Source organism: Cherax quadricarinatus, chromosome 51 (assembly GCF_038502225.1).
Source record: "Cherax quadricarinatus isolate ZL_2023a chromosome 51, ASM3850222v1, whole genome shotgun sequence".
Lineage (NCBI taxonomy): Eukaryota > Metazoa > Arthropoda > Malacostraca > Decapoda > Parastacidae > Cherax > Cherax quadricarinatus.
Genome location: NC_091342.1, coordinates 20233374 through 20248319, shown reverse-complemented (window position 1 = coordinate 20248319; position 14946 = coordinate 20233374). Strand labels below are relative to the sequence as shown.

The window sequence follows — 14946 nt, the reverse complement described above, 5'->3', positions numbered from 1 at the left end:
TAAATGCACTAGCAAGTTAAAAAAAGTGCCTGTGATTTGCTTAGGTGATATTCTCTTTGCAGCGGTGGTCTGGAAGTTAACGCCCCATATTCACGGGGTATGCCTGTACTGAGATATGCTTATGAAGGCAACAAAAACAATTAAACAAGGCTAACGTCTCATAACTTTATTGAAAAAATGGCGTAATGTCTCAAAACTTTATTGATAAAAATAGCGTAAGTAATGAAAATGTTACTGCTGATACTAATAATGATGATATGAGTGACTGATGCTATGATGAAAACAATCGCTAAGTGCTTGTTAATTTTAACAATATCAACTGATTAAGTACTGAATGTGAAATACTGCTAGAACCAAGAAAATACAGTAGAACCCTCGTATCCAATGATTCAGCTATCTGTGATTTCAATTATCCACGGACAACTGTGGCCAAAAAATACCTCTTAATTTTGCATAATGATGGCCCCAAAGTGCAAAAGTAGAAGAGCTGGCAGTTCTTCAAAGCCTAAGAGAAGCCGTGAAGGGCTTCCCATCAGTGAAATAAGTGATAATTCTCCACTTATTGTGCATAATTTATCAATTAAACTTTATAACCGGTGTGTATAGGACTTATATACAGGGTTTGCTACTATCCATGGTTTCGGTATCCACTGCAGGTCCTTGGAACGTATCCCCCGCAGATACAAGGGTCCAACTCTATGTGTAGTAAGTAGTAAAGATAGTAAGAGATTTTGTTGTCTCTTTTGGTTGTAAATGCCATAACGTACATTATAACAAATACAGCAATAGCTAACATTTGAACGGCATTAAGTTGTAGGAATCACCTGAGTGCCTACGGAAAGTGTGTTAACCCTTTCATTATCCAGACCACTGAAATTATAATTGCTCTCAGTGTCCACAATTAAAAAAAAAAAATCTACTAAAATGGTTGAGAATCTTTTTCTAAAGGTAATAACACCAAAGAGGGAGTAGCAATAATGCTGAAGGATAAGCTATGGCAGGAAAAGAGGGAGTATAAATGTATTAATTCAAGGATTATGTGGAGTAAAATAAAGGTTGGATGTGAAAAGTGGGTTATAGTAAGTGTATATGCACCTGGAGAAGAGAGAAGTGTAGAGGAGAAAGAGAGGTTTTGGGAATTGTTGAGTGTGTGGGAAGTTTTGAACTGTGAGAGTACTTGTGGTTGGGGATTTCAATGCTAAAGTGGGTAAAAATGCTGTGGAGGAGAAGTAGATAAATTTGGGGTGCCAGGGGTAAATGAAAATGGGGAGCCTTTAATTGAGCGATGTGTAGAAAGAGGTTTCGTAATAAGTAATACACATTTAAGAAAAAGATAAATAAATATACAAGGTATGATATAGCACGTAATGAAAGTAGTTTGTTAGATTATATATACATATTGGTGAAGAGTTTCTAAAAGGATAGTGAGGCTCAAGTTAGAGTATGTAGGAAAGAGGGAAATTATTTCCCAGAAAAAGTAGGCCTTAGACAAGGATGTGTGATGTCACCGTGGTTGTTTAATATATTTATAGATGGGGTTGTAAGAGAAGTGAATGCGAGGGTCTTGGCAAGAGGCGTGGAGTTAAAAGATAAAGAATCACACACAAAGTGGGAGTTGTCACAGTTGCTCTTTGCTGATGACACTGTGCTCTTGGGAGATTCTGAAGAGAAGTTGCAGAGATTGGTGGATGAATTTGGTAGGGTGTGCAAAAGAAGAAAATTAAAGGTGAATACAGGAAAGAGTAAGGTTATGAGGATAACAAAAAGATTAGGTGATGAAAGATTGGATATCAGATTGGAGGGAGAGAGTATGGAGGAGGTGAATGTATTCAGATATTTGGGAGTGGACGTGTCAGCGGATGGGTCTATGAAAGATGAAGTGAATCATAGAATTGATGAGGGGAAAAGAGTGAGTGGTGCACTTAGGAGTCTGTGGAGACAAAGAACTTTGTCCTTGGAGGCAAAGAGGGGAATGTATGAGAGTATAGTTTTACCAACGCTCTTATATGGGTGTGAAGCATGGGTGATGAATGTTGCAGCGAGGAGAAGGCTGGAGGCAGTGGAGATGTCATGTCTGAGGGCAATGTGTGGTGTGAATATAATGCAGAGAATTCGTAGTTTGGAAGTTAGGAGGAGGTGCGGGATTACCAAAACTGTTGTACAGAGGGCTGAGGAAGGGTTGTTGAGGTGGTTCGGACATGTAGAGAGAATGGAGCGAAACAGAACGACTTCAAGAGTGTATCAGTCTGTAGTGGAAGGAAGGCGGGTAGGGGTCAGCCTAGGAAAGGTTGGAGGGAGGGGATAAAGGAGGTTTTGTGTGCGAGGGGCTTGGACTTCCAGCAGGCATGCGTGAGCGTGTTTGATAGGAGTGAATGGAGACAAATGGTTTTTAATACTTGACGTGCTGTTGGAGTGTGAGCAAAGTAACATTTATGAAGGGGTTCAGGGAAACCGGCAGGCCGGACTTGAGTCCTGGAGATGGGAAGTACAGTGCCTGCACTCTGAAGGAGGGGTGTAAATGTTGCAGTTTAAAAACTGTAGTGTAAAGCACCCTTCTGGCAAGACAGTGATGGAGTGAATGATGGTGAAAGTTTTTCTTTTTCGGGCCACCCTGCCTTGGTGGGAATCAGCCAGTGTGATAATAAAAAAAAAAAATTGGTGAATAAAAGGTTGATGGGTAGGCTTCAGGATGTACATGTTTATAGAGGGGCAACTGATATATCAGATCATTATTTAGTTTTAGCTACAGTTAGAGTAAGAAGCAGATGGGACAAATGGAAAATGGCAACAACAAGTAAGAGAGGCAAAAATGTATAAACTAAGGGAGGAAGAAGTTTGGGTGAGATATAAGCAACTATTGGCAGAAAGGTGGGCTAGTGCAAGTATGAGTAGTGGGGGCATTAAAGAGGGTTGGAATAGTTTTAAAAATGCAGTATTAGAATGTGGGGCAGAAGTTTGTGGCTATAGGAGAGTGGGTACAGGAGGAAAGAAGAGTGATTGGTGGAATGATGAAGTAAAGGGTGTGATAAATGAGAAAAAGATAGCTTATGAGAGGTTTTTACAAAGCAGAAGTGTTATAAGAAGAGAAGAGCATATGGAGAGTAAAAGAAAGGTGAAGAGAGTGGTGAGTGTAAAAGGAGAACAGATGATAGAGTGGGAGAGGCACTGTTAAGAAATTTTGATGAAAATAAGAAAAATTTTTGGATATAAACAAGTTAAGAAAGCCTAGGGAACAAATGGATTTGTCAGTTAAAAACAGAGTAGGAGAGTTAATAGATGGGGAGATGGAGGTATTGGGTAGATGGCAGGAATATTTTGAGGAACTTTTAAATGTCGACGAAGAAAGTGAAGCGGTAATTTCATGCACTGGCCAGGGAGGTATACCATCTTCTAGGAGCGAAGAACATAAGAAAGAAGGAACACTGCAACAGGCCTACTGACCCATGCGGAGCAGGTCCATGTCCCCCCCCCCACCCGGATTAGACCAATGACCCACATCCCGGATTATCCCAATGACCTACCCAGTCTGGTCATCCCCACTCAAGGATGGAGCACTGTACCAGACCCAGCAGCACATGCTAGTCAGGTCCAACTCACACCCACCCACACCCACTCATGTATTTATCTAACCCATTTTTAAAACTACACAACGTTTTAGCCTCAATAACTGTACTCGGGAGTTTGTTCCACTCACCCACAACTCTATTACCAAACCAGTGCTTTCCTATATCATTCTTGAATCTCAATTTTTCCAACTTGAAACCATTGCTGCGAGTCCTGTCTTGGCTAGAAATTTTCAGCACACTATTTACATCCCCTTTATTTATTCCTGTTTTCCATTTATACACCTCGATCATATCCCCCCTAATTCTAAGCCTTTCGAGAGAGTGCAGATTCAGGGCCCTCAGTCTATCCTCATAGCGAAGATTTCTGATACATGGGATCATCTTTGTCATCCTCCTTTGTACGTTTTCCAGAGCATTTATATCCATTCTGTAATAGGTGACCAGAGCTGAGCAGCATAGTCTAAATGAGGCCTAACCAAGGATATATAGAGTTGAAGAACAACCTGAGGACTTCTATTATTTATACTTCTAGATATGAAGCCAAGAATTCTGTTAGCTTTATTGCGAACACTAATGTACTGTTGTCTTGGTTTTAGATTACTGCTAACCAGAACTCCTAAATCCTTTTTGCAATCGGTAGTATTAAGATCTACATTATTTAGTTTATATGTGGCATGGTTATTTAACTGTCCAACATTTAGAACTTTGCATTTGTCAATATTAAACTGCATCTGCCACTTCTCCGACCATTGCGTCAGTCTATTCAAATCATCCTGGAGTGCTCTAATGTCCTCATTAGAATGAATTGGACGGCCTATTTTGGTGTCGCTATTTATTCCCTCATCTATGTCGTTTATGTAAATTGTGAACAACAACCGGCCCAACACTGACCCCTGAGGAACACCGCTTGTGACGTGCCCCCATTCTGATTTCTCCCCATTTATGCAAACTCTCTGCTGCCTATTTGTCAGCCATGCCTCTACCCAGGAAAAAATTTCTCCTATTCCGTGTGCCCTAAGTTTCCTCAATAGCCTCTGGTGTGGAACTCTATCGAAAGCCTTAATGAAGTCCATATACACAATATCATATTCATTACCATGATCTACCTCCTCAAACACCTTAGTGAAAAAAGTTAATAAATTCGCAAGACAGGAACGCCCCTTTGTAAAACCATGTTGAGAATCATTAATCAATCTGTGCCTGTCAAGATGGCTACGAATTGCTTCGGCAATTATTGATTCCATAAATTTTCCCACTATGGAGGTAAGGCTTATTGGTTTATAGTTCGAAGCCAAGGACCTGTCACTTGCCTTGTAAACAGGTATTACATTTGCCATTTTCCACTTATCAGGCACTATGCCAGTTTGTAGTGATATGTTAAAAAGATTAGCCAAAGGTATACTAGGTTCCTCTTTACATTCCTTTAACACTCTTGCAAACAGTTCATCAGGACCTGGGGATTTGTTAGGTTTTAGTTTCTCTATTTGTCTGAGGACCATGTCACTAGTTACCACAATCATACATAGTTCATTATCATCCTGTTCTACGTAATCTATTATTTCAGGAATATCGTTAGTATATTCCTGGGTGAAAACTGAGAGGAAGTAGGTATTTAGAATTTCACACATATCCTTATCACTGTCAGTGATCTGACCAGAGTTACTCTTTAGTGGGCCAATCTTGTCCCTAATCTTACTTCTGTATACCTGAAAGAACCCTTTTGGGTTAGTCTTTGAATCCCTTGTGACCTTAGCCTCATAATCCCTTTTTGCTTTTCTTATTCCTTTTTTTATTTCTCTCTTTAATTGAATATATTGATTACTTAACTACCAATCCCCTCTTTTGATACGCCTATATATGCCTCTCTTTTGACCAATGAGATGTTTTAATCTATTGTCCATCCATTTGGGATCATTTTTGTTAGATTTAATTTCCCTACTCGCAACAAAAGTTGTCTGGGCAGCTAGAACTATGCTCTGAAAAACGTCATATTGGCAACCAAGATCACCTACCTGACCCATAGTCAGGACATCCCAAATTAGCCCACCAAAGTAATTTTTCAGTCCCATGAAGTTGGCCAAGTGAAAATCTGGGACAGAGATTTGATTGCAGTTATCTGGGTAATTCCATGATATATTGAAACTAAGTGATTTGTGATCGCTTTCCTCAAGCTCATCATTAAACTCAAGATTATTAATTAGTGAATCTTTGTTGGCAAGACCCAAGTCAAGCAGATTGTTTCCTCTAGTTGGTTCCATCACAACCTGTTCTAAAAAGCAATCTTGAACCGTATCAAGAAAGTCACTAGACTCAAGATTTCCTGTCATATTATTCCAATCAATTTGTCTAAAGTTAAAATCTCCCATTATCACAACATTTTCATATCTAGATGCCTTATGAATTTCGTCCCATAACAGCTTACTGCACTCCCTATCAAGGTTTGGGGGCCTATAAATCACACCCAAAATTAATTTGTCACGTCCCTCGAGAAACTGTAGCCAAACCGATTCTGTGTTCAATGTTTCTAATCTTATATCATGTCTAAGACAACAATTTAAATTTTCTCTGACATACATCGCCACACCACCACCCTTCCTGTTGACCTTATCAGTGTGGAATAGTTTATAACCCTGTATGTTGCATTCAGAAGGCATTTCTCTATCTTTCAGGTTGAACCAGGTCACTGTTATACCAATAATATCTATATTACCTACACTTGCAAGTAATTTTAGCTCATCTATCTTATTTCTTAGACTCCTACTATTTGTATAATAAACCTTTAGGGAGCTAGTCACTCGTTGCCCTCTACTATCTCTCTTTGTTTGTTGATCAATTGATTTGCCATTACTAGCAACTTTATTTTGAATATTGTCTTTTAAACTTATCCCTGAGGTATCCCGGTAATAACTGCTGTTTTTAACCCTAATGCTGCAGCCTGATTGTTTCCCACAAACACCCATACCTCTATAATCTAGCAGTATGTGAGTGTGGGGGAGGTGCATGAAGCATTACGAAGAATGAAAGGGGGTAAAGCAGCTGGAACTGATGGGATCATGACAGAAATGTTAAAAGCAGGGGGGATATAGTGTTGGAGTGGTTGGCATTTTTGTTTAATAAATGTATGAAAGAGGGCAAGGTACCTAGGGATTGGCAGAGAGCATGTATAATTCCTTTATATAAAGGGAAGGGGGACAAAAGAGATTGTAAAAATTAGAGTAGAATAAGTTTACTGAGTATAACAGGAAAAGTGTATGGTAGGGTTATTATTGAAAGAATTAGAGGCAAGACAGAATGTAGGATTGCGGATCAGCAAGGAGGTTTTAGAGTGGGTAGGGGATGTGTAGATCAAGTGTTTACATTGAAGCATATATGTGAACAGTGTTTAGATAAAGGTAGGGAAGTTATCATTGCATTAATGGATTTAAAAAAGGCATATGATAGAGTGCCTAGGGGAGCAATGTGGCAGATGTTGCAAGTACAGTGTACCCTCGACCAGCGATGGCATCGATTAAAGATAAATCCGACCAGCAATACATTTTAACGCAAAAATTTTGCCTCGACTAGCACTAAAAAACTCGACCAACACTATTCCTTCCGTCTGAGATGCGTTCACTTCTGGCCAGTGTTTACAAGCCAGCCAGCCACCGCGGTCGCTTCCAAGCATACAATCGGAACATTTCATATTATCACAGCCTTTTTAGTGATTGCACCTGCAAAATAAGTCACCATGGGCCCCAAGAAAGCTTCTAGTGCCAACCCTACAGCAGAAAGGGTGAGAATTACTATGGATATGAAGAAAGAGATTATTGCTAAGTATGAAAGTGTAGTGGGTGTGTCTGAGCTGGCCAGGTTGTACACAAAACCCCAATCAACCATCGCTACTATTGTGGCCAAGAAAACGGCAATCAAGGAAGCTGTCCTTGCCAAAGGTGCAACTATGTTTTCAAAACTGAGATCGAAAGTGATAGAAGATGTTGAGAGACTGTTATTGGTGTGGATAAACGAAAAACAGATAGCAGGAAATAGCATCTCTCAAGAGATCTTATGTGAAAAGGCTAGGAAGTTGCATGAGGATTTAATTAGAAAAATGCCAGCAACTAGTGGTGATGTGAGTTTAAGGCCAGCAAAGGTTGGTTTCAGAGATTTAAGAATCGTAGTGGCATACATAGTGTGATAAGGCATGGTGAGGCTGCCAGTTTGGACCAAAAAGCAGCTGAAAAATATGTGCAGGAATTCAAGGAGTACATAGACAGTGAAGAATTGAAACCTGAACAAGTGTTTAATTGTGACACTGACAATGTTGTGAAACACTTTAGGAATGTCATAAAGGAACGGGAGGTACAGGCCTCTATGGACAGATATGTTGTGCGACAGAGGTCCAGTGACTCTCAAGCTGGTCCTAGTGGCATTAAAAGAAGAAGGGAAGTAACCCCGAAAAAGGACTTGCTACCTCAAGTCCTAATGGAAGGGGATTCCCCTTCTAAACACTAAGAAGATCAACACTCTCCCCTCCTCCCACCCCATCAATCATCACCAGATCTTCAATAAAGGTAAGTGTCATGTAACTGTGCATGTCTTTTTCAGTTTGTGTGTATTAAAATTAATATTTCATGTGGTAAATTTTTTTTTTTTAACCCTTTGACTGTTTTCGACGTATAAATACGTCTTACGAGCCAATGTTTCTGACGTATATATACTCAATAATTCTAGCGGCTTCAAATCAAGTGGGAGAAAGCTGGTAGGCCCACATGTGAGAGAATGGGTCTGTGTGGTCAGTGTGCACCACATAAAAAAAATCCTGCAGCACACATTGCGTAATGAGAAAAAAAAAACTCTGATCGTTTTTTTGGAATAAAACGCCGACTTTGAGGTGTATTTTCGTATAGTATTTATCGTTGTATTCGCGTTTTCATGGTCTTAGGTGATAAAATGGAAAACATATTACAGAAATAGAGATGATTTTCATTACTTTTACGATGAAAACGACCTTGAAACTGAGCTCAAAGTAGCGGAAATGTTCGATTTTTACCAATGTTCAAGAGTACATAAATCACACCACACGTCCAATACACGTCAACTGGGGAGTCTAATATTCTTTCACTAGTGCACTGATATTATTTATACCATTTTTACAATAATGCAGTCGTCTGCATAACAGTAAATTTTGTATTTTTTTGTATGAATAAAAAATCAAAATAGAAAGCAATAATAATATAAGAGGGGCCTAGATATGTGACTAATGAACAGAGCATATGTTATTTTAGTGCCACGAATGTCTACCTTGTTTATTCTGGACCCTATTTTGAAATTGGCATCTTTTTTATTTTGCGTGAAATTGGCCAAATTGCCAATTTCTGACCACCATATTGGGTAGTCCAAATTAGTAAATGGGAGGTTTCTTGTACTCAGCTGATAGACAAAATGGAGTTCTAAAGAAATAGCTATGAGTTTGGTCAACTGGAACAATGGAATTGGCTGAAAATTGGGCTCAAAGTCGGCGAAATCGCCGATACGCATATGTTGCCGAGACCGCTAACTTCGCGGGAGCATAATTCCACGAGTTTTCGACCAAATTTCGAACTTTTGGTGTCATTACCATCGGGAAAAGATTCTCTATCATTTCATAAGAAAAAATAATTTTTTTTTTTTTTCAAAAATTGAGCGACATAGAATGACAGTTTCAGAGAGGGGCCTGAAACAGTCAAAGGGTTAATACTTTGGGGTGTCTTGCACGTATTAATTTGATTTCCATTATTTCTTATGGGGAAAATTAACTTAACTAACGATTATTTCGATTAACGATGAGCTCTCAGGAACGGATTAATATCGCTGGTTGAGGGTCCACTGTATATCGAATAGGTAGTAAGTTATTAAATGCTGTAAAGAGTCTTTATGAGGATAGTGAGGCTCAGGTTAGGGTGTGTAGAAGAGAGGGAGACTACTTCCTGGTAAAGGTGGGTCTTAGACAGGGATGTGTAATGTCACCATGGTTGTTTAATATATTTATAGATGGGGTTGCAAAAGAAGTAAATGCTAGAGTGTTGGGGAGAGGGGTGGGATTATATTATGGGGGAATCAAATACAAAATGGAAATTGACACAGTTACTTTTTGCTGATGATACTATGCTTATGGGAGATTCTAAAGAAAAGTTGCAAAGGTTAGTGTACGAGTTTTGGGAGTGTGTAAATTTAGAAAGCTGAAAGTGAACATGGAAAAGAGTAAGGTGATGAGGGTATCAAATGATTTAGATAAAGAAAAATTGGATATCAAATTGGGGAGGAGTAGTATGGAAGAAGTGAATGTTTTCAGGTATTTGGGAGTTGATGTGTCAGCGGATGGATGTATGAAGGATGAGGTTAACCACAGAAGTGATGAAGGAAAAAAGGTGAGTGGTGCAACGAGGTATAGTGGTACCAACACTCTTATATGGGTGTGAAGCTTGGGTTGTAAATGCTGCAGCAAGGAAGCAGTTGGAGGCGGTGGAGATGTCCTGTCTAAGGGCAATGTATGGTGTAAATATTATGCAGAGAATTCGGAGTGTGGAAATTAGGAGAAGGTGTGGAGTTAATAAAAATATTAGTCAGAGGGCTGATGAGGGATTGTTGAGGTGGTTTTGTCATTTAGAAAGAATGGATCAAAATAGAATAACATGGAGAGTGCATAAAACTGTAGGGGAAGGAAGGCGAGGTAGGGGTCGTCCTCAAAAAGGTAGTAGGGAGAGGGTAAAGGAGGTTTTGTGGGAGAGGGGCTTGGACTTCCAGCAAGCAGGTGTAAGCACGTTAGATAGGAATGAATGGAGACGAATGGTAATTGGGACCTGACAAGCTGCTGGAATGTGAGCAGGGTAATATTTAGTGAAGGGATTCAGGGAAACCGGTTACTTTTATATAGCCGGACTTGAGTACTGGAAACGGGAAGTACAATGCCTGCACTTTAAAGGAGGGGTTTTGGATACTGGCAGTTTGGATGGATATGTTATATATCTTTATATATGCTTCTAAACTGTTGTATCTGGCCACCTCTGCAAAAACAGTGATTATGAATGAGTGAGGTGAAAGTGTTGAATGATGATGAAAGTATTTTCTTCTTGGGAATTTCCTTTTTCTTTGGGTCACCCTGCCTAGGTGGGAGACAGCCGACTTGTTAAAAAAAAAACACACCAAAAGTATGAACTCTGATGGAAAACTTACAGAATTATACAGGCATAAAGTTAGCAGTCTGGGTGCAATTTATGCCAACAGTTCTGCCAACTGAGTCCATTAGACTAAATTCTCAGCTATTTCGCTAGTATGCCTTTCCTTCTATCGACCGAGCACAAGAAACCGCCCATTCATCTATCAGAACTACCCTATAAAATGCACATAAGTTGGTAATTTGATCAGTTTTAAACAAAATAAAAAAATCCAGTTTAAAAATAGTCCAAAATAAACAATGCAGACATTCCAGGCACTAAAACATTTCCTCTGTCCATTAATCACATCCCCAGGCTTCTCTTATATTACAAGTGCCTATCCCTGAGATATGGAATATTACAGGCCCTGAACACTGATACAACATTACATACATTGAATATATGACTGCAATTGTAATTTTCTAATTGTGTTCTTTTGTCTTTTCAGATGTCTGAGAAATTTGTGAAGGATCAAGAACCCACAGGAACATTGATTGTACTGCCACTGATCATGAACATGACTCTTGAGATTGACATTCTCTAAATGAAGTGGAAACTGAAGACTGTGTGAGGTTTAGCGCAACAAAACCTCACTGGCCAATACGTGCAAGAAAGATGTCATGTAAATTGTGCCGCAGGAAAAAGATCCATGTCAAGTCAGCTATTCCTTGTTCAATCTGCAAGGTAAATCTCTGCCAAAGCTTTGAAATTTGTATTTGTCTACAATAAACTGCATCTGCCATTTCTCCAACCAGTGCATCAATCTATTCAGACTGATGCAGCACTTTCGTGTCCTCATCAGAATTAATCCGATGGCCTTTTTTGACTGCTCTGTACATTAGCTAACAGTACAGTACCTACTCGTCCCTGGAGACTGTGAAGGTTCATCAAGACAATATTGTACTATCTAATCTCATAGAAAAACTGTGTTAAAAATCACCCAAGTATACAAGTTAATGATGGAGAAATCATACAGCTGTCTGTTAACCCTAGATAAAAAGATGACATTAGTGATGATCAGTTGTCCAGGACTATTAGAAATCAGGTGATAATTTTTGTTACTCTACTGTATGGCTTCATTAACAAAACTCCAGATTAAATATTAGGAAAGACGTCAGTAAGGTTTTGAAACCTAGGTTGGTAAATAGGTAGTAGGATGGTAGACAGCAATCATCCACAAAGGTATTATTGTTATATAATAATTAAATCAAATGAAGTGCTAAACCCATGAGGGATCATACAGTGCTGAATGTAGGGATGTATGAAAGGAAGAATGTGCAAAGGTGATGAGGGAGTGACTGGCAAGTGTGTGCAAGGACAGGGGTTAGTGGGACTAAGGGAGAAAGCAAGAGGAAAATTAAAATTACTGTTGGTGCCAGTTGTTATATGAGAAGATTTCATTGTAAATACATGTTTTACAGGTGCTAGGACACACAGAAAATACATTATGTTTATATAGCCCACAGAATTCCCTCAAACCTGAATATAATGTACTATATCATAATAATTAACAAAGGATAACTCCATGGAGAAGTGGAACAGAATTCTTCCTCCATAAGCCATGTGTGTCGTAAGAGGCAACTAAAATGCCAGGATAAAGGAGCTAGTAACCCCTTCGCCTGTTTATATTACTAAATTTAAAAAAAGAAACTTTTGTTTTTCTTTTTGGGCCACCCTGCCTCGGTGGGATACAGCAGGTTTGTTGAAAGAAGGAGACCCCAATATAGTAAACAATGTGACTTATTTCTGTTTTAGAGTATTACATCTGAAACAACTGTAATATCATAAGTGTTGGAAGGCAAAAGCTGTAAACAATAAAAAAAATTATTTACACAAGTTTATTTTGTATATTCCAAGTGGAGCCATGTTGGGCTAAGCACTTTCCCATGTTTGAAGAACTTAAACACCATGAAGCACATCTAATGTCATACATAACTAGAGTACATAGTGTTAAACATTAAAAACAATTAAAAAAACTGAAAAACAATCACAATTAGGCATCAATAAAATGTAAATATAGCTGGCATATTTATGCTGCTATTGCCAATGAGCAATCACATTTTTGCCAACTTCAACACACCAAAAAATATAAGTTTATATCAAATTTTGCTTATTTTAGCCTTATCTGATTCATAAAAATGCGCTCTTTCAGTCTGTAAGATCTCTTTTTCTTTTTTTTCAAAATCTTGCCACACACACAGGAAATTTAATTTTAAACTATGCCACAATTAAGGGACTAAGAGAGATAAATAAGATAGGAAACCAATGGAGTAAATGAATGTCTATGTGTTACGAACACAAGTGGTTAGATGCTGAATGAAGAGGTGGAGATATCGGAGAGACAGAAAGCCTACCATAATTTAAGAAACTGCAAAATGAAAATGGAATAAAAATAAAATCACCAAGAAAACAATGTGATGAAAATATATCAGACAACAATGTATTACTAGTGTGTATAGCCAAAAAGAGCCATAAGAAGGAGAGTGCATGTCTCCTTCCTTTATTCCCCAAGGTAGTGCTACCAATGGCAACTGAGGCCAACTAATCTACCTACAACATACTGATCATGCTCATACATACATGCAATGAAGCTGAGCTAACATGTTTTATAAAGAAATTAAACACATAATATATTTTGTCATTCTCCACTGAAGCAGTTTTTTCCTACACACAGTGGTCATTCATGGTGACTTACTTGTGGACTTGACTAACCTTAGAGGGACCTCTCTGAAGCTCTACCATAATATGATCTCTTACTCTCCACTGCTTTTCCAAGTACTTAGTCAACATTTTTCCTTTGTTTACGTCCATCTGATTTTGTAACTGTGTCTGTTAAAGGAAGGTTACTCACGTAAATGAAACTGCAAATATATTTGCCACTTATTTGTGAGTGTTGGTTTACACCTACCTTGACATTATGTATTACTATAAGCAAAAAAATTAAGAAAGTAAATAACAAATGTTCAATACATATGCAGGACTTAAATATTTACTTTCAGCTTCAAAATAAATGATGTATTGTCAAGCCAATGAATATTTCCACAAATTTACCAGAGTAAAAACGTACACATACATTACACACATTCGCAGAAAAGATGTAATTCTGCACAAAATATGAAGACTGTCAATGTATTATGTGATTAAGAGATCTTTACTCACATTTACAGGCAATGGTGCAGTTATACGATCGTTTGACTTAGATTGCGTTGGTGTAGGGGGAAGTGGTCGGTGAGCAGGATCCTGGGGTGATGCTAGATTTGTGGTGTCACCTTCAGGACAACTTTGCAATGTCAGTTTCACAAATGGAGTTGCTGTGGATAATATAAAATTGATTAATGATGCTATTGAAAAGAAAAAAGAAATTCATCAGGTCTTCTAGTTATTTGGATTAAGTCAGGTGCTGTTCAAAATGACAAACTTTTGCTTGATCTTCCTTTTCCATTTAACTTAAAAGTAATATAGCACATATAACCCTGCTCTGTAATGATGCCTTAAGGGAAGTCTCATACACATTTTCTCAGCACAAAAAAAAATTCTTTTCTTTCAAAGGTACATTAGTTTAGGATAATGACCAACAATGAATCTCACATAAATGTTATCAAAGTGTTATGCAGACTTTATCATGTTACTGGACTTAGTACAATGTACATATGTCTATACAAAATGGGTTATATCAAAAGAACCAGATAAATCCAAAATACAATGATATGTAAAATCTTCACTACTAGCCTGTGGCATTAATATGCAATTTGTACATGTCCAATTCAAGTTAAATAAGTATGAAATCTGCCTTCTGTAACAAGATTTGCTTTATTTATAAATATTAAATATAAAACACAAGACTTTGAGAGTTGCTATGCTATAGCAATTTAGGGTCATTTTTTGCCTACCATGAGTAATAAAACTTTATTCAAGAAATAAAATACTGTTCTTCATATCTGTAAGTAAGAATTACACTTGCATCTGAGAAAAATAAGAAAACTCACATCTGTAGCTTTTAGTGAGTTCCACAATCTAACTTTATTTTTTCTATATCCAACACTTTTGACCCTTTAAATATAACATCACTAGTTTTCACTCCATCTCATTAAAGTGACAGGGAATGGCAACTGTAAATCTTAGCAAAGAAATAACTTTCTCCATGAAAGCCAAAACATCTGTAACCAGTTAAGGAGCATAATCCAAAGATATCTGAAACCATCTAAAGT

General features: G+C 38.1%; 1 protein-coding gene across 7 annotated transcripts in view; it reads right to left on the bottom strand.

Annotated features, from left to right (window-relative positions):
* Positions 1 to 14946, bottom strand: part of LOC128694541 (rho guanine nucleotide exchange factor 11) — a 474507-nt gene that overhangs the window by 383163 nt on the left and 76398 nt on the right. For all 7 annotated transcript variants that reach the window (XM_070095938.1, XM_070095936.1, XM_070095939.1 and 4 more), the window contains exons 4-5: positions 13898 to 14049; positions 13451 to 13567 (exon numbers count right to left, since the gene is read on the bottom strand). In XM_070095938.1, coding sequence (XP_069952039.1) covers positions 13451 to 13567; positions 13898 to 14049 — 269 coding nt within the window. The remainder of the gene's footprint in view (positions 1 to 13450; positions 13568 to 13897; positions 14050 to 14946) is intronic.